Genomic DNA, 25596 nt, shown 5'->3' on the forward strand with positions numbered 1-25596 from the left:
CCGTTTCCTTTTTAGCACATCAAAAATAATCAAACTATAGACTACTATGAGACTGGTCAAGCATTGGTCAAATTGTCAAATAATATAAGAAAGAAGAACGAATTGTGAAAATAGCTGCAGATCTGTCTTTTCACAATATTTATCTGCAGTAGAACTGACTCAAATAAAATGGTATGCCTCAATTCCTACAAGTGCTTGTCAGGGTGGGGAGTCCCCTGTTTAAATATGATTCTTTTGGGGGGTCACGGCCTGAAAAGGTTGTGAACCACATGGTGTACATCAAGCTGCCTCACGCTACAGAAACAGGAGACTGGCTCCTGCCCTATGGGCCTCATGGCTCGGCAAGGCATACTTACAGTGCTTACTTGGGCTATACGTCACTTTACCAAATTAATTTATATACACATGCCGAAAATATTATATTGTGAATATTATTTCAAGTTTTTGTTTAAATTATCCGTCTCAAAATAAGACGTTCCATGTTGACAACCCCTGCTCATAATAGTTATACCTGATGATACAACACGTATCTCGTACCCATGCCGTCAAATGAGTGGCGGCTGGGGGAGGATTGGACCACATGCCAACGTTTGAAGCGAGGGGACACCCACGATGTCGCATGCTAGCGGGGGACATGATGATTTACGAGTCCCTGACATGTACAGTACAGCTACTCGAACGGTGCTGAGTTGACGGAAGAGGACTTCAGTGGTTCTCAAACTTTTGCATTTAAAGGTCTTCCCTTAACTCTGGCAGTGTACATGTGGAACCAAATTGATTTGGTTCCATGTGTATACTGTCAGAGTTACAGAGCTGGAAGAGTCAATTTAGACCCCCATAAAGTAACCTAGAGAGTCCCTGGAAAACAACTTTGAGAACCACCAGTCTATGACATGATCAGCTATATCTCCACTATTGTTGACCCCCGGATATGATGAACCCGGTTTCTACCACTGTACTTTGACTCAAGTACTGGGGTTGACTGTCTTATCTGTCTCAGGCATGTGCACACATAGACATCAAAGGGGGCTTGAGCCCCTGCCCTTTTATCCATCTGTAAAAAGTGCCCTCTCCAGACCATGAATTAAGGTTTCACTATGGTGAAAGAAATGCAAATGCCCCTCTTTCCATGCCATACCTGAATGCAGCATTCAAGAGAATTGCCTTGTCCAAACTCTCCTGAACTTGAATGCAGCATCTTATGTCGAAAGAATAGCCCTCTCTGTGTAGAAATCCATGCTGTTACGCCACATCTCCGGTATTCACTTGATTAGGCTTAGTTCAGTGTGGTATCAAGCACTGAAAATAGCCAACCTCCAAGCGTTGTGAGCTTGGAGGTCTGCTAATTTCAATATCTTCACCAAAAGGCCCTTTTAGAAATGTCAGCCCCTGCCTCTCTAACATGTTCTGCATGTCCCTGCTCTGTCTAGCCCTATAGCCCACCCCGACCAGAAGAAGCAGCACCTTAAGGAGCCATAATGGAGAAGCTACGCGCGGCGGCGGGTCTGCAGGAGAAGCTGGAGATCTCGGGTCTGGAGGACGGGCAGGGCGCTCCCATCTCCGCCCTCACCATCATGTCTCTGCTGGAGCGCGTGGCCGGCATCATAGACAGCGTGCAGAGCAGCCAGCAGCGGATGGAGGAGCGCCAGCAGGACCTGGAGAACAACATCAAAAACATCCAGGCAAGGTTATTATGGTTGCAGTACCACTACTGACCACCAGAGAACAAGGTTATTATGGTTGCAGTACCACTACTGACCACCAGAGAACAACATCAAAAACATCCAGGCAAGGTTATTATGGTTGCAGTACCACTACTGGCCACCAGGGGTGTCATTTGGGGCATCAGGCTGATGGCAATGGCCACCCCCTAGTGCAGGGTTCCCCAATTAGTTTTCCGCAAGGGCCGAATTATGTCTAGGGTACCAAGCCAAGGGCCACCACATTGCAGGGGGCTACGGTGGCGTTCCCGCTACTCCAACGACAGTCCGGATATCGTCACTGTCGGGCAGAAACCTTGTATCTCCAAGTCTCAAACGCGTAAGTTTTTTTGGTAAACCAAAGCCCTGCTTCATCATACAAGATCGTCGCACTAGTGACTCGCAACTAGTGAAAACAGCAGATCTACAAGCACACAACGATGCGAGGCGTTGTGTGCTTGTAGATCGGCTGTTTTCACTAGTTTAGTACATTTTTTAGATGATAAATACAAAACTAACGGTTTTGGACAGACAAGGTTTCCACCCGACAATGATGATATATATACTAGTGTTGTTGCTGCTCTTATACTGTACCACCATTATTACTGGGGTTGGTGGGGGCCAGACAGAAGCCCCCCGCGGGCCGCAAAAATGCGTTTCTCAAAAAAACTTTTAGGACACATTTATAGAATCAGGTCAATATATTCAAAGACTTGTCACGACTTTTTAAAAAAATCGACAAGCTTGCAGTGCTGCACTCGGTGCGGCGCTGGTGATAATCTAACGTAACAAAGACGCGTTCTCGGGGTCTTAACGGCTTTGTTTAACCCTTGTGCGTCTCCAGGGCGACGTGCTGAAGCTGGCCAAGGACCACGCGTCCACGGGCGACACGGTGGACAAGCTGCTGCAGAAGACGCGCAAGGTGAGCGCCAACGTCAAGGAGGTGCGGGCGCGCGTGGAGAAGCAGAACGGGCGCGTCAAGAAGGTGGAGAGCACGCAGGACGAGCTGCTGACCCGCAACCGCTTCCGCGTGGTCATCTACCAGGTACGTTAACCACCAGGGGTCAAGTTTTTCAAGTTGGGTTACAGGTGCGGTTGCCTGGTAGAGCGCGGCCATTCTTTGGCACAAAAGGGTGGGGATACACTTGCCAGAGAATCTCTCCGACCAATAGCTTTTGTTCACCGATCTCTGTTTTTTTTTTCAGTCGCTAGCCAGAGCTCTAAATTGTTCCCTTTGAACTTCGAAGGGGTTGTGCACTGAGGTCATTGATTGGGCCATAAAAGTGTCAAGTGTTCGTTAGTGTTCTCTCTTATCAATGAAAGCATCAAAGACAACCACCTGTTTGATGCCTGTAATAGATTGGAGGGGGAGGGGGATGTGTTTGTATATACACAGACTCACCTAGACTTGCCTGATTGGTTGAACCACAGTTACTGGGGGCTTTACCCTGCAGGCTTTTCTTTCTTGAATCAATGAAATGCCTGGATCCCGAGGCTACAGGTGTGGCAATCCCTAAAACCACTAAAGAGGTGAAAGACTCGCACACACACAAGGGGAAAACCCCTGTTGGAATTGAAAACTGGAATTGAAGCTCATTTCCTGGGTTCTCGTTCAGCCTTAATGGTCCGGCCGGCAGATCTCGCTATTTCACCTTCTACCGGTCGGAATACATATACCATGGGTATTCAACTGGCGGCCCGCGGGCCAAATGCGGCCCGCGGGGACCTTCCTTGTGGCCCCTGGAACAATTTAGAAAAAAAAAAAAAGATTTTTGAAAAAAGAATCCAAAATCTTTTTTTTTTTTTTTTTTTTTTAGACTAATGAACGTTATAGGTATGGTTTGCGCGATATGAAACGTGAGCTTCATCTTACCATAATCACAGTAATCCCTAATCATATTCCATCATATTCAAGTGAAGAGATTCCAGTCAGAGCACTGCAGCAGAGTGGAGTGTGTGTCTGCGACCCACCTGATCCTCGTTGAGCATCGTTAAAGCATCAAAGAAGGCAATTGTGTGTGCACTGTCAATAAGCTTGACATCTACTCTGAGATAGCATAAAGCCAGGTTGGCCATCACTAGTGTGATGTAGTTAGCACTAGGTTTTAAACAAGAAAGCATGTGCACAGTACAGTTGTCAACTTGTTGAACAGAAATTAAGCACATTAACAAAAAGTATTCTGCTTTGCAATGTAGTTAGATGAAAATGTGCTTGTTTGTGAAAATGTAGTAGTGAAAATGTGGTCGTGCCCGTTGTTTCAAGTGTTCATTAGATTAATAGCTGGGGGGGGAATACGTTAGTGCGGCCCCCGGCCCCTTGGGTTTCTGTCAATGCGGCCCCCTGGACAATTTTGTTGAATACCCCTGACTATACAGTCATCTCAACCTATCTCAATGAGGGTTTTGGGTAAACTTTACACTTGATTTGATTACCTTACTTAGTAAACCTTTTCATAAACACTTTATGTTTTTAATCGCTAGTTTAAAACCAATGATAAAGTCTGTTTCTAGGGTTTCTACTGATTCTACCGAGGGAAGACCTCCTTACAAAAAAGAACGGAATAAAAACTATTTGCGTCAGTGTACGAGGAAGTCCTTTTTAAATTCAAGATCACACGTTGGCTAAGTGTTTTTTTGCTGCTCGGAGGGTTTTAATCGCAACGGAGGGAACGGGAGGAACCGTCGGTAATTAAATCCCCAGGCTAACCGGAGGCGTGGGTGGTTAGAGAAGACGTGCAGCGTTTTATACCGTTGATTGACGCAGCGTGGTGTGTCTTATCCTTCTTGCTTTCCCGCTGCGTGTGGGCCTGGCTGGTGAGAACAGAGAGAGCCAGGGGCGTCACACCAAATTCTGGGCCCTGGGTACGAGGATTCACTGTGGGCCCCCCGTGAATGGGAACGCATTATTATGCATTATTTTGTGCTTTAACCAGTGAAAAATAGCAGATATACAAGCTCACAGCGCGGCACCGAGTGCCGCGCTGCGAGCTTGTAGATCTGCTATTTTTGAAAGATCGTGAAAATTTGTGCAGGTGTTTGAATATTTTTGACACGATTCTACAAGTGTCTTCTAAGTCCTTCTAAGGTTTTTTGAAAAAAAATATGTTTCTATGTCAGTGGTGCTCAAAATTTTTCATGTGAAGGACCCCCAAAATGATATGTATTTGGCCACGGATCCCCATCTCAAAATTTTTGTTTAGTTTTTCGTCTTTTCAAAAATAGCAGATCTACAAGCTTGCAGCGCGGCACTCGGTGCCGCGCTGTGAGCTTGTATATCTGCTATTTTTCAATAGCTAAAGTATACAACCAGTAAGACTCCCTAATCGGGAGATAAGCGACCGTAGGTCACTTATCTCCACAAATAGGGCAAACATTTTTTATTCCAAAAACTTCCTGATCCATGTTGATGACATGAGTGTAGACATACTGTGTAGTGATTTTCGTGATTGGAGGGTCAAAACTGTAGGAGCAGTGGCCAAAAATGTGTTTTAAAATTCGGCCTGTAGGTGGCGCTAGAAGAGGGCCATGTGAGAAATGAGGGGTGGGGTGTCCGCGTTGCCTTGGCGGACGAATAGGTACTGGCCCCGGCTCTCCCGGACGCTCCTAGCCCGAGTTACGGCATTTTATGTGAGCTGCAGTGGCAGGGGGTCCTCCACTGGGGGCGCCACCACTTTTGCATCCGTTCTGGAGCAGCAGGAGTGGGTGGTCCCCAGGAATTCCCCGTGAGCAGCTCCGTTGGGGTGGTCATTTGGTAATTTTTGCACATGTGCTCATTTTTTACACTTGGGGGTCCCCGAGGGAGCTGGGGGTCCCTGGAGCTCCGGGGGTCCTTGGAGGTTGTAGTTTGGCAGGTAAGGAGTGTGTGTGCAAAATCTGGCATGGATCGGGGCAACGGTTGCGGAGATATGAGCAGGGCAAAAGTGTGACGTGTGTGACGGAGTGACGGAGTGACTGACTGACTGACTGACTGACTGACTGACGGACGGACGGACGGACACCTCGAGCAGCTTTCTGTAGTAAGTGCGACCTACGGTCGCAATAATGAAGGCCCCTCCACCTTGGACCCTAGTAACTGCAGTCCCACTTTCCCCCCCAGTGTGACGCCCCTGAGGAGAGCTGCGTCTATAGCATCCTTAAATGAACTGATTTCATTAAGCGGTGAGGTGGCATGAAGAGTGCTGCTGTTTATGGGCTCTTATCTCCCACTGCATAATGACATTCATTTTTACAGGATCACTCCTCGCCGGGGGCGCAGCCAGAACAGAGGCTGGATCAAATGAAAAAAAGGAAAACCAAGGCACTCTTCTACAGTAAATGTATTGGCTTAATCCTAATTGAAAAAAGGTTAAAGACCCAATGAAATGACTATTTTGGGTATTATTATTTTGAAGTTTCAGTTTGAAAAGGAAGCCTGTGTGTTTCTGAACCAATCCGAGGGGACCAGCCCTTCAGGCGATGGGATTTAAAATCTGAGTAATGGGAGTAATGGGAGCCAGCAATGGGAAACAAACAGGTCAATGTAATCAAAGGTTCATTTATATTCAAAAAGTCTATCTATGTCATCACTTTTTGAATTTCTGTTCACAGGAAGTAATTAAGAATGGCCTATTTAGGGACCTTTGATATAAATATACACACAAATTGTTTATTTTCAATTTCTTTGGCATCTAGTGTTAGGTATGGCCTTATTATCACTACAGATATGCTCTAAAAGTGTGAAAAACATGTATTTGATTTCACCCCGTCTTTAAAAATGGGATCACCGAATCCAATAGGCTGGGCCTGGCAACTTCAGGGTGGGCAGTGGGAATTGGGGGGAATCTTGCGCTCGCGTGACATTTCTGGATTATTTTGTTTTTTTTCTGTACATTATTAGGGTTTTGGGGGGTTAAAACGGGTGCGGGCGGCAGTATCAATGAACAATAATTAATAGACAAATACAAAGCATTGAGTTCCCAGCTGCAGCACTTCATCCCAAAAACACATTTCCAGATATAAACTAGAGTGTGGTTGCTGACGGTTGCTGACTATAGTTTGCATCCTTCTTTGACAACAAAATTGTGAACATTCGAGCTGGTATTATGAATAATACTGTCACAAATGCAAATGCGGTTAATGGTGCCATGTGTAAAAGTGTAGATAAATCTAGGGGCAGCCTAGTATCATTTTGTGAAATTGATGAAGAGGAACTTCGTAAAACCATATCGCAAATGACATCGTCTTCTTGCTCGCTGGATGCAATACCCACGCCATTTCTCAAAGAGGTTGTAGACTGTGTGATTGGAGATATCCTAAAAATAGTAAATAACTCTATACAATCAGGTGTCTTTCCAGAAACACTGAAAACGGCCGTAGTTAAGCCCTTACTCAAGAAACACAACCTCGACCCGTCCATGCTGTGTAATTATAGACCCATTTCCAATTTGCCTTTTCTGGGCAAGGTCCTAGAAAAAATTATCTTTCATCAATTGGATGTATTTCTGCAGAACAATAAGGTGCACAACAAATTCCAATCCGGCTTCAGGAAAGGACACAGCACAGAAACTGCACTTTTAAAAGTAATTAATGATCTTAGGGTGTCTGCTGATAACAAAAATGTATCCGTTCTCCTACTGCTGGATCAAACGGCGGCTTTTGACACAATTGACCATACAATTCTAATACAACGTCTTGAACACTGGGTAGGGCTGTCAGGCACAGCTTTGTCCTGGTTTTACTCCTACCTAACAGGCAGAAGCTACTTTGTTAATCTAGCTGACTTTGAGTCAAACAAACACAACATCTGCTCTGGTATTCCACAGGGCTCAATTCTTGGTCCTTTATTATTCTCCCTCTATATACTGCCGCTGGGAGAACTTATTTCCGCTCACGGTGTGAATTTCCATTTCTATGCTGATGACACCCAGCTGTACCTTTCGGTAGCTCCGGACGACCCCTGTGCTCTAGACCCATTGCTGACGTGTGTGTCTAGCATAAAATGCTGGATGAGTGAGAACTTTCTCAAACTAAATGAGGACAAGACATAAGTTCTCATAATTGGTTCTACTGCGCAGAGAGAATCAATAATAAGTAGACTTGGTAACCTGTCTAAAGAAAGTAACACTTCTGTAAAGAACCTGGAGTGACGGATTGACTGACTGACTGACTGACTGACTGACTGACGGACGGACGGACGGACACCTCGAGCAGCTTTCTGTAGTAAGTGCGACCTACGGTCGCAATAATGAAGGCCCCTCCACCTTGGACCCTAGTAACTGCAGTCCCACTTTCCCCCCCAGTGTGACGCCCCTGAGGAGAGCTGCGTCTATAGCATCCTTAAATGAACTGATTTCATTAAGCGGTGAGGTGGCATGAAGAGTGCTGCTGTTTATGGGCTCTTATCTCCCACTGCATAATGACATTCATTTTTACAGGATCACTCCTCGCCGGGGGCGCAGCCAGAACAGAGGCTGGATCAAATGAAAAAAAGGAAAACCAAGGCACTCTTCTACAGTAAATGTATTGGCTTAATCCTAATTGAAAAAAGGTTAAAGACCCAATGAAATGACTATTTTGGGTATTATTATTTTGAAGTTTCAGTTTGAAAAGGAAGCCTGTGTGTTTCTGAACCAATCCGAGGGGACCAGCCCTTCAGGCGATGGGATTTAAAATCTGAGTAATGGGAGTAATGGGAGCCAGCAATGGGAAACAAACAGGTCAATGTAATCAAAGGTTCATTTATATTCAAAAAGTCTATCTATGTCATCACTTTTTGAATTTCTGTTCACAGGAAGTAATTAAGAATGGCCTATTTAGGGACCTTTGATATAAATATACACACAAATTGTTTATTTTCAATTTCTTTGGCATCTAGTGTTAGGTATGGCCTTATTATCACTACAGATATGCTCTAAAAGTGTGAAAAACATGTATTTGATTTCACCCCGTCTTTAAAAATGGGATCACCGAATCCAATAGGCTGGGCCTGGCAACTTCAGGGTGGGCAGTGGGAATTGGGGGGAATCTTGCGCTCGCGTGACATTTCTGGATTATTTTGTTTTTTTTCTGTACATTATTAGGGTTTTGGGGGGTTAAAACGGGTGCGGGCGGCAGTATCAATGAACAATAATTAATAGACAAATACAAAGCATTGAGTTCCCAGCTGCACTTCATCCCAAAAACACATTTCCAGATATAAACTAGAGTGTGGTTGCTGACGGTTGCTGACTATAGTTTGCATCCTTCTTTGACAACAAAATTGTGAACATTCGAGCTGGTATTATGAATAATACTGTCACAAATGCAAATGCGGTTAATGGTGCCATGTGTAAAAGTGTAGATAAATCTAGGGGCAGCCTAGTATCATTTTGTGAAATTGATGAAGAGGAACTTCGTAAAACCATATCGCAAATGACATCGTCTTCTTGCTCGCTGGATGCAATACCCACGCCATTTCTCAAAGAGGTTGTAGACTGTGTGATTGGAGATATCCTAAAAATAGTAAATAACTCTATACAATCAGGTGTCTTTCCAGAAACACTGAAAACGGCCGTAGTTAAGCCCTTACTCAAGAAACACAACCTCGACCCGTCCATGCTGTGTAATTATAGACCCATTTCCAATTTGCCTTTTCTGGGCAAGGTCCTAGAAAAAATTATCTTTCATCAATTGGATGTATTTCTGCAGAACAATAAGGTGCACAACAAATTCCAATCCGGCTTCAGGAAAGGACACAGCACAGAAACTGCACTTTTAAAAGTAATTAATGATCTTAGGGTGTCTGCTGATAACAAAAATGTATCCGTTCTCCTACTGCTGGATCAAACGGCGGCTTTTGACACAATTGACCATACAATTCTAATACAACGTCTTGAACACTGGGTAGGGCTGTCAGGCACAGCTTTGTCCTGGTTTTACTCCTACCTAACAGGCAGAAGCTACTTTGTTAATCTAGCTGACTTTGAGTCAAACAAACACAACATCTGCTCTGGTATTCCACAGGGCTCAATTCTTGGTCCTTTATTATTCTCCCTCTATATACTGCCGCTGGGAGAACTTATTTCCGCTCACGGTGTGAATTTCCATTTCTATGCTGATGACACCCAGCTGTACCTTTCGGTAGCTCCGGACGACCCCTGTGCTCTAGACCCATTGCTGACGTGTGTGTCTAGCATAAAATGCTGGATGAGTGAGAACTTTCTCAAACTAAATGAGGACAAGACATAAGTTCTCATAATTGGTTCTACTGCGCAGAGAGAATCAATAATAAGTAGACTTGGTAACCTGTCTAAAGAAAGTAACACTTCTGTAAAGAACCTGGGAGTGATCATTGACGCTGAATTGAATTTTAATACACACATTAATCATGTCACCAAGATTGCCTTCTTTCACCTTAGAAATATTGCGCGAATTAGAGCCTATCTAACATTGGACGATGCAAAAACGCTGATCCACGCTTTTGTTTTCTCTCGGCTTGATTACTGCAACGCACTTCTCTCTGGTCTGCCAAAGAAAACAACTGACAGTTTGCAACTTGTTCAAAATGCGGCAGCCAGAGTTTTAACTAAAGCTAAGATGAGAGAACATATTACTCCAGTCTTAGCGTCGCTACACTGGCTCCCGGTTGTTTTTAGGATTGATTTTAAAATTATTTTACTTGTTTATAAAGCTCTAAATGGTCTGGCACCTTCGTACCTCTATGACTGCCTGCATAGATACGTTCCAAACCGCCCACTCAGGTCTTCTAGTGCTGACCTACTCGATGTGCCTAAAATGAAATATAAAAAATATGGTGAAGCAGCTTTCTGCTTCTACGGACCGACAGTTTGGAATAAACTCCCACTACACCTAAGACAGGCAGCCTCTGTGGATAGCTTTAAAGCACAGCTCAAGACCTATTTCTTTACTCTTGCTTTTAGCTGAATTATTTTTTTATCTCTTTGATGCTATTGACGTCCACACTGTTCTGAAATTGTTCTTCAATGTTTTATGTTTTTATTGTTCTGCTTTATTGTATTCATGTGTATTTTATTTTTTCTGTTAAGTAACTGTGCTTCATTTTCTGCTCTGTAAAGCACTTTGAGCTGCATTTCATGTCATGAAAGGTGCTATACAAATAAAGCTTTATTATTATTATTATTATTATTATTATATTCTACAGTAAGCTAACTGTCATGAGAAGCTCGACCAATTGATTCCCTATTGATTCCCACTCCCATTGATTCGCTACTGATTACTTATTGATTCCCTATTGACTCCCTATCCCTGCCATTTCCAATGGTAGTGGAAAGGTTACCCTAGAGGTCTATAAACAGTTACCCTAGAACTCTATGAAGTTTCCCTAGAACTATAATGTATTGCCCTGTTGGGAAACCACACTAACCAACACACCCCTCCAAACACACAGTAGCCAACTGCTGCTAGTGTAAAAGATGCATCATCAGAGCATCAATTGTAAAGTACTGTTCATTTAAGCTACTGTTCATGATGATCACACAAAACACACACACACACACACACACACACACACACACACACACACACACACACACACACACACACACACACACACACACACACACACACACACACACACACACACACACACCATGGCCAAAATCGATGGGTGGGTCAGCTTTCTACATGGGTGGGACTGGGCCCACCCTGGCCCACCCACCAATAAAAACGCCCCTGTTCCTCGCTGCTTCTCATCAACACAGTGATAGGCTCCATGAACAGCAGCCATATTGGGCCCTTTCCTCACTTCCTTCTTCACAGGCGTTACCAACCAATGCCATCAAAAAAGACCGCTGTGAGCTTGGAGGTCTGCTATTTTCAATGTTTTCACCAAAAGGCCCTTTTAGAAAGCTCAGCCCCTGCCTCTGCACATCCCTGTCTCTGCCTGCACTGCTGTCATAAGTAACATTTTGTGGTACTTTTACTTTACTTGAGTATTTCCATTCTTCCAGCTTTACACGCGCGTAGCTCCAAGAAGAAGCTATGGAGGAGAGACAGCAATATAGCCGAGACGTTTACCATTTAAGATTTACGGTCAAATTAATTTTGCATCTTGCACGTACAGCGTGTATGTGCAAAAGGAGCAGCCATCATCGACAACATTATTGTAACTTATATATTTATAAATCATACTCTGGGCATTTATGAGGCCTTAAAGAGCGTGCCTGAGTCAAAACCATCGTTGCTTTAATGTCCTCATGCAGTATACATGTACAGAGAAACTGCAGCACAGACATGCTTACACAGTAACATCACATTGCTGTACACACACACATGCACACACACACACACACACACACACACACACACACACACACACACACACACACACGCACACGCGCGCGCGCATATGGTCGACACACTCCAGTCAATTTTGCCCCTACTCTATCTCTACCACCATTGGCCCTATCGGTGCCAAACTTTGCACAAATCACAACCAAATCACAACCCCCATGGCCCTCTTCTAGCGCCACCATCAGGCCGATTTTTGCAAAACACATTTTTGGACACTGCTCCTACAGATTTTGCCCTAAAATCACGCAAAGCGGTACACAGTACCCTAACCCTAACCCTAACCCTAACCCTAACCTTAACCTCAGTGAGGGAACATAGGGTTGAGGGAACATAGGCATGACCCCTCTCTAAAGTCATGTCATCAGCATGGATCTGTCCCATTTCCCATATTCCCTCCTGATTGGCTACCATTGCCTTCTAAAGTTTGTGTTCGCGACCTGGCGGTCGCTGATCTCCCGATTAGGGAGTCTTACTGGTTTTGTCACTGTCGGGGAGAGAACCTACTCTGTATGGCCAAATTGTCAAGCCTAAGAAAGGGGCAACTTCTACAATGCCAGTGCTTGTCAGAGTGGGAGCCTGGGAGGGGGTCCCCAGTTCAAATATGATTATTTTGCTGGGTCGCGGCCTGAACAGATCGAGAACCACTAATTTACTGTAGGACATTAATTTGAAGAGAAAAGAAGCAAAAAAGGATGATGGAGATGCAAGGTCTCTGCATAACAGTGATGATGATATACTACAGTATACAGTATACTGACCCATCTGATGGATGGCTAACAGGACCTTATATATTAATGACTTCATTATCATTAATGTGTTCATCACCTTAATGTTACAGCTGCTGAAGGTGGAGCTTATCTTTAATGACTCTGTGCTGCTGTGGAGCTCACAGGCTATAAAACACTATCACTATTCATTAGCTGATGTATCATTTATATAAATCTAAATGTACAAAGTAACTATGAAGCAGTGGTCGGGAAATTACAAATGTATTTCTAAGTAAAAGTATCAATACTACAATGTATAAATACTCTGTTAAAGTAAAGTAAAACGTCCAGAATTCTAAATTTACTTTAGTAAAAATACAAAAGTAGGGTAAACCTCGCTATTTGTACGTGTCATTAGTTCGACTAAGGGTTAGGGTTAGGGTTAGGCATAGTTTTACTGAGGTTAGGGTTAGGGTTTTCGTTAGGTTTAGGCATATAGTGGTTAACATTCACCAGGTTAGCATTCACCAATGGCGGTAGGTTAGCATTTCACCAGGTTAGCATTCACCAACGTCGGTAGGTTAGCATTCACCAACATTAAACTACTGGAATGTCGGAAAAAATGCTACGTCGCAATATCCACACGCTCCCACAAAAGTAGGCCTATTCATGGGTTTCATTTGTAGTCATACACCGGCCATGTTGACACGGATGGCCGCGGTTATAATTTGTCTGTACCGGGTGAAAGAAAAGACCAATGGTCGTTCGTCCAAATGTAATCGGATTACTTCCATGACCAGTGCTGCGTTCATGTAATCTGGTAAAAACACTAGAAAAAACCCTGCACAACTATACCGAAATAATTAATTATACACCCGGCAACTAGTGTGTTAATATAGCGTCCCCCCCAAAAACATTAAATCACCAACAACACTGCTAAGGCATATGGCAGGCAGCCATTCTAGTGTACAGTAGTGTGTGTCTCACTGTTCCTTCACTCAGGGTAATTGGAGGCATGCTGGCTGTTTAAAGCTCTCACAGCCTCTGAGGAGCAGTAGACAAACTGCACTGCTGTGTGGGGCCAGCTGTCCCTGGCTGTGGACATATGACAGAGAGAGACACATGCACACACACTCACGGCACGCACGCACACACACACACACACGCACGCACACACACACACACACACACACACACACACACACACACACACACACACACACACACACACGCACACACACAGACAGTGTGTTTATCGATCCATTCAATAAACGACAGAGAGAAGAGAGAGACACTTGCTTTGGCATTGACATGACACATGTGCTATATCTCATGCCAATAAAGGCCCTTTGAATTTAACTGAACTTGACTTGAGCGACAGACAGAGAGAGAGAGAAAGGGAGAGAGAGAGAGAGAGAGAGAGAGAGAGAGAGAGAGAGAGAGAGAGAGAGGGGGGGGGGGGGGGGGAAGGGAGAGAGAGAGAGAGAGAGAGAGAGAGAGAGACTTGCTTTGGCATTGACGTAACACATACTGTATGCTATGTCATGCCAGTAAAGCCCCTTTGAATTTAACTGAACTTGAATTGAGGGACAGAGAGAGAAAGGGAGACTTGCTTTGGCATTGACAACGTTATTGGCATGTTTTCTCATGCCAATAAATAAAGCCCCTTTGAATTGAATTGAACAGAAAGAGACAGACAGAAAGACAAAGAGACAGACACAGACAGGCAGACAGACAGACAGACAGACAGACAGACAGACAGACAGACAGACAGACACAGACACAGACACACAGACAGACAGACAGACAGACAGACAGACAGACAGACAGACAGACAGACAGACAGACAGACAGGTGCATGCTAGTAGGTTAATAGCATCGTCTCGTCTGCAGTCATTGGGGACACGATAAACTGCTGTCAGGAAAGCAGGTCCCGCTGTGCTGTGCCCTTCTAGTGTGTGTGTGTGTGCGTGCGTGCGTGCGTGCGTGCGTGCGTGCGTGCGTGCGTGTGTGCGTGCGTGTGTGTGTGTGTGTGTGTGTGTGTGTGTGTGTGTGTGTGTGTGTGTGTGTGTGGTGGGGGGTAATAGACAGGGGGGGTAATAATAGGCTGTGGAGGGGTGGGGGGAGCTGTCAATCATCCTGACCTGGTTTTAGGACCGCCTCCTGGGGTAGTTTAGACAGGACATGGTCGACACTCTGCAGTCGATTCAATACGTTTTTATTGTGTCACTGTCGAGGAGAGAACCTACTGTACCGTATGTCCCAAACTGTTAGTTTTCAGGGGGGAATAAACAAGTGTTCCAACCAGGGGTCATAGCCATGCAGATTTGTGATGCACACTTTTGTCAAAAATCTATTTTTGCCATGAGCATCTAAAATAAGTAGACAAACACAAAGAGAGTTACAGTATGGGGGTCCTTGAAAGTAAAAGGTTAGACAACGACTGTGCCACGGTGTCGTAGTACAGGGGTTAAGTGGGTGACGGGGCACCCTGGGGTGCCGTGACGGCAGTCCAGGGGTGCCGCGAGATCATTTGATAATATTTGGAATTTATTTGGACACTTGAAAATATATTTATTATCATTTTAAAGTTGAAGTACAAAGTTATTTTCAGTCAGTTGAAGTTCTAACCAAAATGTCTATTATCTCAACGTTTTCCTCGCAACATAATCACTAAAATATCGCCACTGTCGGGCAGAAACCTTGTATCTCCAAGTTTCAAACGTGTACGTCTTTTGGTAAAGTAAAGCCCTGCTTCATCATACAAGACTGTCGCACAAAACTAGTGAAAACAGCCGATCTACGTGTGCTTGTAGATCGTCTGTTTTCACTAGTTTAGTACATTTTATAGATGATAAATACTAAACGAACGGTTTTGGACATACCGGTACAAGGTTTCCATCCGACAACGACAATATGATATAAATATAAGGTGCTGGGAGTGAAAATTATAATGTAGTGGTGCCTCGGATTAATAAAATATTCATGGGGTGCCCTGAGACAAAAAAGTTTGGGAACCCCTGTCGTAGTAAATCAGTGTCACACATATTCTGAAGAAAACCTGGAGACATTCAGTAATTGGTTCTTATGAAAGGGCGAGGTCGCTTCTCGCCCTCAGGGCGTCTTACAGGTGATCAAAATAAGAACACATTGATTTGTCCGTGCATGGACAGTAGATGTCACAAGCTCTTGTTAAGTTTACTCAAGTACAATTTTGAGGTACTTCTACTTATCAGAAGGTATTTCCTTTTTTTTTTTTTTTTAATCAGTTGTACTTCTACGCCACTCCATTCCAGGGTGCCAAATGCCAATATTGTACTTTTTAATCCAAAAGATTTCGGACAAAGTTTTAAAAACATACAAATATTAAGTACTTTTACTTGTGCTAGTGTAAGTATCCTTCCTATATTATATATCGTTGCTGGAAGGCAGAGCAGCTAACTAAATTATTCAGGTTTTTGATTTTGTTTTCATAAATCAGTTCTACAGTATGTGTGTTGGTTAAACAATATCGAACCAGTGAAAAGTATTACAAATCAAACCAAGTTTGAAGTGAGCGGTGGTGCTTGTGCGTGTGTACTGTATGCATGTGCATGCGCGTTCATGTATGTGTGTGTGTGTGTGTGTGTGTGTGTGTGTGTGTGTGTGTGTGTGTGTGTGTGTGTGTGTGTGTGTGTGTGTGTGTGTGTGTGAGAGAGAGAGAATGTGACGCAACAGCGCCCTTTCACCAGCTGGTTTCTGCCCCATAGCAGAGCTATAATGTATATCAGGGTTTCCCAAAGTGGGTGCCATGATGCCAGTCCAGGGATGCCTCAGAATACTTTGATGATATTTGGAATTCATCAATATCACTTCAGTTCAACCACTATAGACCCTCTGCTTAGTGAAACACACCTGATTTGCACTGTACTCGATGAGTTATTATGCCATCTGCCTCAACTCTCTTCACGAAAAACAGCAAATCTACAAGCTCACAACGTGTCAGGTTGTGATGCGTTGTGAGCTTGTACATCAGCTATTTGGTGAACCTTTCCCCCAGAATAGGGATGCTGGGGTTCAAGTGGTTAAATGTCAAGTATAAATACAAGTTTATTTTCAGTCAGTTCCAATGGAAACGGATATCTCTGTGACATAGGCTGTCGTATCTCAGGTGGAAAGATGTGCATATTTATAGCGTAATATGATATAAGATTCTAAATTAACAGTGTAATTCATGGGTGCCGTGGATGAATAGGTTATTTACAGGGGTGCCCTGAGTCAAGAAAAGTTTGAAAACCCCCTGCTGTATATAGCCTACTGCAGTGGTTCTCAAAGTGGATTCCAGTGGCTCTGTGGGTACCTGCGGGGGTCTAAATTGACCCTTACAAGTCTGTACTGTTGTGCACTGTCAGAGTTAAGGGGTTAACCCTGAGGAAGGCCTGGTGGGGCCGAAATGTCCATGTTTTGACGGCTGCTGGGGGGAAATATTGAATAAACAAGAAGAATTCATTCTAAAGTGAATGCTGGCGTCCTTGTTCTAACTTCATTGTTTACCTGAGCCGTGCAACCAACGACGAATATTTTTGTGAACTACTTTTTTGACGAGTGCTCCTCTTTTCTCTTCCTAGAGTTAAGTGGAGACCTTGCAATGTGAAAGTTTGAGAAACACTGGCCTACTGTATGCAGTATCTTCTATACCACAGAGGCTGACAGAGAGAGAGAGCACAGAGAGCAGAGACAGTGTTTAGTGTAGGGTTTCATCATTTCCACATGGACGGAGGATGATGTGTGCTCCTGGTTATTCTGAGGCGCTGCGCCTCGGCTCTCGCTCGCGCATTCATGGCCTAATATAGACGTCTCATCTCCCGTCTGACGCTGCAGCGGCAGCCATGCAGACCCTGCAGAACCTGCTGTACCACAGAGCAAGAAACCTGCAAGAAACCGCTAACCGAAATGAATCCTTTAGATCAGAGGTCTTCAACAGGGGGTCCGGGACCCCTAGGGGTTCCTCAGAGTTACTACAGGGGGACTCAAAATCTTTCTCCTTTTTCATATTAGCCACTTGAACCCTAGTCAGTGTCCATATTCTGAGAACTTTAGCCAAAAATAGCAGATCTACAAGCTCACAACGCCTCGCACACTGCGAGGCGTTGTTCTCAGACCTTTTCACGTTGTTTCATGTTTCACCAACAGATGCATGCATAAAGCTGCAGACTACCATTTGAAAAGATTTACTGTAATGCCAGGGACTTTGATTGAAGTCATTGAATACTTTATTATCAGTTCACATTGGAAAATACATGACTATGTACAGTTCATGACACATGGTAAGATTTAAACCCAAGAAAGCACTGTGGCTTGTTTACATTGGGGTCCTTTGTACTCAATTCATTGAGGACAAGAATCATGCAGAATAGGAATGCTTTAATGTAGGCCTACATATTTTTGTGATATTGTATACCAGGGGTCTTCAACGTTTTTCAGGCCAAGGACCCCTTAGTTGAGAGAGAGATGAAGCAGGGACCCCCACAACCTGTTCATAGATTACATATAGTTTCATCGTTTGACAGCATCATCAGTGTATTTTGGATTCATGTCAATTTGTGTTTTCAGATATTTAACCACTTGAGCAGCTTACCCAATAAACTTGACCTTTCACTCTCTACTTGCGTGTGCTCTTTTCCCCCTCTACACCGATCTAGAAGCTCACAACGCATCGCAGCGCAAGACGTTGTGAGCTTGTAGATCTGCTATTTTTGGCTACAGTTCTCAGAATATGGACACTAGGGTTCAAGTTGTTAATATAAAAAGGATTGGAAGATTTGGAGAACCCCCTGTAGTAACTCTGAGGACCCCCTAGCTTGGGGTCCCGGACCCCCTGTTGAAGACAGGGGGTTGTATATTGCTAAGACCGAGGCTGGGTTTGGGGCGGCTTTGGCTCAGGTCGTGGGTCGGCCTCGGCAGTTCGAATCCCAGCTCCTCCTGTCCACATGTTGAAGTGTCCTTGTGGGCAAAACACTGAACCCCACACTACCTTCAATGAGTCGGTTGGTGCTAGCTTAACACCATTGGTGTGTGAATGTGGCAAGTGAGGACGCTGGCGTCGACTGTTCGCCGCTTCACCTCCCAATGAATGAATGAATGGACCATTGTAAAGCGCTTTGAGTTCGCAACTTTCAAGCTATCTATTTTAGAAATGGGGCTTAAAGAAGTATTATAGTAAATGTAACCCCATTGATTGCATTTGGGTCCCCATCCGGAATCAATGGGAGAACATTTATTGTAATCAAATTTGTGTCTTAGGAATGCGACGAAAAACCCCAAAATATGATTTAACTCAAATATCCATGGCGTGAGTAATCAATGGGAAAAAAATCATTTTGGGGGTGACCTACCTACTCCTTTAAGTGGTAACTTATTTTTTTGCCACCCCCTCTGAAATGACGCCCTTGGCTGTTAATTAATGGAACTACCGTAGATAAATGACTTGTTGTTTTGCATGCAGAGGGAGGAGGAGGTCTGGCTTGGTGCTGCTGGTGACCAAAAAAGGACATTTGAGGACAAAGCTTTGATGTTGTTTTTTTTTCCTCCAACGTGACAGAACAGCCGGAGCCGGGGGTCTGGGGGACACGCAGGCAGCACGGGGGTCTCCAGCCAGATGCCCCCCTACCCCCTCCCCCCTCCCAAAGCAGTTCAAAATGTACGGCCATTTGGGTGGAAGTAACCGGCCTTCCCTTGTGGCGTTCTGCGGAGATAAACTCAAGTTATATGTTTAGGACTGAGCAGTGGCGGCCATGTTGGATTTCTCAATTTTGAGCCATTTAGGAACATTTTTGAGCATTATATACAGCAAATTTGGATTCAGCATCCCTTAATACCCCTAGAACAGTTGTATATAATAAATATTCGCAAAATGCCTTCGGGACTTTATACAAGCACATTTTCAGAAATTCTGCCTTGTCTATAATCAAGAGCGACTTACAATAAGCAAGGTATAATACATCAATACATCAACATCAACATCAAATGCACAGCAATAGTAATCTAAGAAGAACATAGGTAGCCCATGCATCTATTCAATAAAAAACGATTTAAGAACCTGAAAGATAAAAAAAAAATGATATCTAAAAACATGTATGGTCATTGAGCGTAGGCAATTGCTATGTTAAGCACTTGTCAGTGTAGTATAGCAGATCTACAAGCTAGAGACCTGTTTTCAGGGAACACGTTTGCTGTAGCGGGGGACCCCCAGTCAATAGGGTTAAATCAGTTTTCATCTTTTGTCATTATACTTTGTATAACATTATATATTATATATTATATATACATTGTCTTTAAGTAGCCTTAATAAGCCAGCCTGCATGGACGCCAGAGTAAAATCGTAGGTTTCTGCAAAGCACAAAAAAGCTGGTAGTGTTTATTTTTTATTTAAAAAATGGTGTGTGTTTTTGCACAACAGTAACCCCTCTCCTCTTGCGTGATTGGTTTCGCAACCTGAATACGTGGTATATTAAACAAGCGAGGTTATTATTGAGAAATAAAACTCCTTCAGGCTGATTCACGACCCTGGGTCACCCTCTGTCTGGGTTCATTTCTCAATTATAACCCCCTCGCCGTTCATTACTAAAGCTGGCATTAAAAAAAAAAAACGTCTCAGGGACACATCTTGCTCTTCCACAGAGTTCGCTGACCTCCTCCTCCTCCGCCTGTGTGTCTGGCTCACGCAGGTATGAGACGTTTTCACACCGATCTTTTTTGTCCTCGCGTGTCGTCGCACTCTGGGCCGTTTCCCCCCGGCTCAAGGTTTCCGAAGGAGAACCTTGGCGGTGACCAGGGACGTGCAGAGAATGTTTATGAGGCAGGGGCTGGAATTTCTAAAAGGGCCGTTGAAAACGTTGAAAATAGCAGACCTCTAAGCTCACAACGCGTTGTGCTGCGACACGTTGTGAGCTTGGAGGTCGGCTATTTTCGGTTCTTGATACCACACTGAACTAAGCATAATCAAGTGAATACTGATGTGGCGTACAGCATGTATTTCTACACAGAGGGAAATTCTTTCTACATAAGATGCTGCATTCAAGTTCAGGAAAGGCAATTCTCTTGAATGCTGCCTTCAGTTATGGCATGGAAAGATGGCATTTGCATTTCTTTCACCATAGTAAAAACGGCATTCATGGTCTGGAGAAGGCAACTTTTTACAGACGGGTTAAAGGGCAGGGGCTTCAGCCTCCTATGATGTCTATGTGTGCATGTGCCTGGTGGCGACCACGCACGTTCCCCGCAGCCCCGCTGGTGTAATTATGGTGTCATTCAGCCAGCCTTTCTGATGACTCCTGCTGTTGATTAATGAGCGGCGCTCCTGGCCAGTGGGCCGGGGTTTAATTAGAATTAATTGGCTCTGGAAAAACCAAAGTCACCTGCGGGACGCGGCAGGTGACTGTGGGCGTGTACGTGCCCGGTGCAAGAGCAAGTGTTTCTGATGAAACAAAATAACACGTGAAGCCAACATGATATGATGTAGTACAGGGGTCTTCAACAGGGGGTCCGGGACCCCTAGGGGGTCCTCAGAGTTACTAGGGGGTCCTCAGAGGGTCCTCCAAACCTTATTCCAATCCTTTTTATATTAACAACTTGACCTCTAGTGTCCATATTCTGAGAACTTTAGCCAACAATAGCAGATCTACAAGCTCACAATGCCAAAAATAAAAATAAATGTACCTTACCTGCTGTAGTATGATGGTGTAGCAAATAGCAATACATATTTTACATGCACGATACAGTAGTGCTTAAGTGGCTTAAAAATACGTACAATTTTTTTTCTGAAATTAAGAGTTTTCAGGTCGGGATGCCAATTTGATCCAATACAAAGGAATACAGGACAAACAAGTTAACGGAAGCCTAAATCATAGGTAGTGTGATGGTGTAATTTAACAAAAAAAATCTGTTGTACGTTTCGCGTTGTATTGTTACGCAACACATTGTTAACTTCAAAATCTCTTTTGCCTTTTATGCTTTATTAACCAGTTATTAACAGGGACGCACATTTTCAATCGGTTGTTGTCCCCAGAAGTTCTTCTTTTGCTGAAATCTGGAAAACATCCAATAAAGTAAAACAATTCCTCAAAATTGTACACAAGTACAGTGCTTGAGAGTAAATGTACTTGGTTATTTTACACCACTTGGACTTGCATTTAATCAGTAATCGGATACCGGCCACAATGCCAATCTGTATCCCAGTTATTAATCTTTTCCTTGAAATGAAGGTATTTGTACCCTGTACTGAATATACAGTAACAGGATCCCATCCTCTCCTCACGCATTAAGATATTCTTACTGTATCAACTCCCACTAGTGAACCGAACTGTATAAATAGCTCTGACTGATGCCCTCATGTCCACACAGTCTCACATGTATTCCACGAGCAGGAAGCTGGATTGGAATATCACATGTCTACCTCAGGGTCTAGCTAAACCTTTCACTGCACGCCAAGGACCCCCAAATAGCCAGAGCCACTCCTGGCTCTGCTTGTCAAAAGACAATATAATGTTCAGAGTTCAGAGAGTTGATGTTCACAGCTAGAATTAGTCCATGCAATGCCATTCACGTTCACTCTTCCATTGGAAATGAATAGACTCCAACCTGCTTCTGCTCTTCTAAAAAGGACGGCCACCTCACGTAGATACAGGAAGTAAACCCGAGATGGCGTGTCTTGTTATTTCCGTCTTGGGTAGACTCAGGAATAGAGAAACCATCATTAGAGCCCAAAGGGTTACCGAAGGGTTTCCAGTTCGAATCCGGGCTCCCCCTGAGTTAATGTTTATGAGTCCTGGAGCAAGACTCTGAAACCCTAGTTGCTCTCGGTGAGCAGGTTGATGTGTGTCAATGGGTGAATGCAATGCACAATCTATGTAAAGCGCCTTGGATAAAAGCGCTATATGAATGCACCACTTAACTTCTTATCACTTGTGGTTCTTTTTCCTCGCGCAGGGCGACGCGCAGGTCCCCTCGTTGACCGTCAACAAGGTGCCCAAAGGCATGGGTCTGGCCGGGATGGAGGTGGAGCCCGACACCTACCCCGCCCCCCCGGACCTGTCCTCGGACGAGGAGTACCTGGCGGTGGAGGAGCCGGACGCCACGCGCGGCGCGCGCATGAAGAAGTCCATGATGAAGAGCACCGAGGGCCTGAGGTCCGCCTTCTCCAAGGAGAGCATGGCCAAGACCCGTGGCAACATCGGAAGCAAGATGCACAACCTGGGAGAGAAGGTGCGCTACATTACATTACATTACATTATCTCCACACTGGCCTGGGAATGCCTTGGGATAGAATGGAAATCTCTGTTGGTACTGTCAGTGTTGTAAAAAGTACTCACGTTTTAGACTTAAGTAAAATAATCAATACAGCAATGTAGAAATACTCTGTTAGGGTGCCCTCACACCAAAATACCTAGAGTGGAATCCGCCAATGCATTTCAATGATAAGGGAGCGTTTTTTGCAGAAATCCTCTACTGGCAAAAAAACGCTCCATTCTCATTGAAATGCATTGGCGGATTCCACTCTAGGTATTTTGGTGTGAGGGCACCCTTACAAGTAAAAGTCCAGAATTCAAAATGTACTTGAGTAAATGTATGAAAGTATTGGCATCAAAATGTACTGAAAGTACCAAAAGTAAAAGTACAAAATGTTTGAAAATAGCTAAGGGCTAAAGTGGTTAATGTATGTTTTTTAATATTATAATTAGTAACTAGTAACTCAAGTTTTCAAATAAATGTAGTGGAGTAAAAGTACAACATTTGGATCCCAGATGTAGAGGAGTAGAAGTAAAAGTATTGGAATTTGGAGATACAAGTACAGTACAGTATAGTAAAAGTTACTTTACACCACTGGGTACTGTTACCCCCGCTACCCGATCCCGGATAAGCGGTTGAAGATGGATGGATGGATGGATGGATGGATGGATGGATGGATGGGTGGATAGTATATTATATTTAGATGTACATATTTAGCTTGATGATTCATTGTTTACCTGCAAGTTACTTAGATAGCATATTGTTCAGACCAGTGGTTCCCTGACGTCCTTCAAGGGGTTTCAGTTGGTCCCCAGCTAAATGTGCTAACATAGCATCACATTAACCACTTCAAAGCTTTTTTATGCTTAAAATAATTGCCAATCTACAAGTCGATCTGCTTTTCTTTTTTTTACATTTTTTTGGAAAATCATGAACAATTTGATATTATTATTTATTCAATTTCTTTTCAATAATTTGGAAAATTAATGTAAATCTTCTCTTATGGGGGTTCCCTGGCACAAACTCTTTAAAGATGGAAGCCCGCGGTCAACATATACATACAGTATCATGAAAACGTTTGAGAACACTGGTTTAGTCTATAGGTGTCTAGCTATAGATTCATTGTCTGTTATCCTAGTTTCTTTGAGGCACTCCACACTTCTCTCTGCACTCTGCTTATGTGACTATTATTAGTTTATTGGCTAGAGTTCATGCTTACTCTGCTTGTTCTTTAGTACACTGAGTTCACAGTAAGACACCCTGGATACGAGCGTCTGCTAAATCAGTGGCTCTCAAAGTGGGGTCCAGGGACCCCCAGGGGTACCTGAGGAGTTACGCCTCTGTAACTCCGAGTTTGGGTGTCATAATGAAGATTGGGGCCTAGGAGGTCCTTGGCCTAATGGTTCCCAAACTGGGGGTCAGGACCCCGCTGCTTAATGTGCAACATTGTTTTCTCACTCAGTAAACAAACCAACATACAGTATACACCTGTAGCTATACAGGGTATGGGCATGCATAAAGTGAATGGCAAAGCGAGTGGCAACGTGAGTTTAACGTTGTTTAATGCAATCAGATTGGACATTCTGTTTGGATGTATGCACTGTCAATGCCAGAAAGTAGGTTTTTGCCACTCAGTAGGCGTTCCCGCATAACCTCTGGGTATGATGATGATGTCACGTCACGTGCATACCCTCCTCTATACAGGGTATCAGCACATTTCTAAAGTTACAACTGAATGACTTTTAAGGCCACATTATCAAATATTACGAAAGAAAGAGGCAAACAATGTGAAAATAGACTACAATACCAAGTGCTTGTCTGGGTTGGGGGTCCCCGGTTCAAACATGATAAATCTTCGGGGTCGTGGCCCGAAAGGTTTGGGAATCCTTGGCCTAATAATGCACAGAAAAAAACTGGGGGTCCTTGAAGTCAGTAAAGTTTGAGAATCACTTGTGCTAAAATGTCCTAAATTATACATTTTCAGGTGGTGCCGCCGGAGCGCCGGGAGAAGATGCACGCGGCGGGCGCCCGGATGAAGGAGAGCATCGCCAAGCACGCTCCCACCAAGGAGACCTTCCACATCAAGCTGAAGAAGGAGCGCGCCGTCGGCGAGGGCCAGGAGGGGGCGGAAGAGGCGGCGGCGGCTGCTGCCGCTGCGGCTGATGAGGTCGTCGAGGTGGCGGAGAGGGAGGGGCCGCTGCAGGAGGCGGGAGCCACCCGGATAGGAGAGGAAGGGAAGGAGTAGAAAAAGGAGGTGTTATAGGGAGGGAAGGAAATAAGGCGGACACGATCCAGCAAGAGATCTGAAGAGTTGACTGGGGGGGATTTTATTTGGATGAGAGAGCTTGTAATGCTCAGGATGAAGACAGAGAGAGAGAGAGAGAGAGAGAGTGAGAGGGGGCGTAGGGGGTGTCTGTGATTGGTCAACATCAACGATGGACGTTTTATTTTATCGCGGTAAACCTGCCTGAGTGAGTTGTCGCGGATGTGACGGCTTGTGAGTTTGTGTAAACCGGCATATTTTCGGTATGTGATGCCGTTGCACGACAGGGCGTAAATTAGGCATAACTTAACAGGCGGGGCCAAGGATCCGTGAGTTACTGGATGGACTGACATTAGATGTTCAAAGTTTC

The 25596-nt window shown here is 44.2% G+C and overlaps 1 protein-coding gene across 1 annotated transcript; it reads left to right on the top strand.

Annotated features, from left to right (window-relative positions):
* Nucleotides 1–1478: 1478 nt before the first annotated feature.
* cavin4a (caveolae associated protein 4a) lies at nucleotides 1479–25208 on the top strand (the record flags this gene model as incomplete). The annotated part of the gene is made up of 4 exons (XM_080725936.1): nucleotides 1479–1682; nucleotides 2545–2745; nucleotides 22664–22939; nucleotides 24948–25208. The coding sequence occupies 4 exons, from the start codon at nucleotides 1479–1481 to the stop codon at nucleotides 25206–25208; spliced, it is 942 nt and encodes a 313-aa protein (XP_080582062.1).
* Nucleotides 25209–25596: the final 388 nt, after the last annotated feature.

The sequence above is a fragment of the Nannobrachium achirus genome (assembly GCF_963921795.1).
Source record: "Nannobrachium achirus genome assembly, chromosome: 5".
Taxonomy (NCBI): Eukaryota; Metazoa; Chordata; class Actinopteri; order Myctophiformes; family Myctophidae; genus Nannobrachium; species Nannobrachium achirus.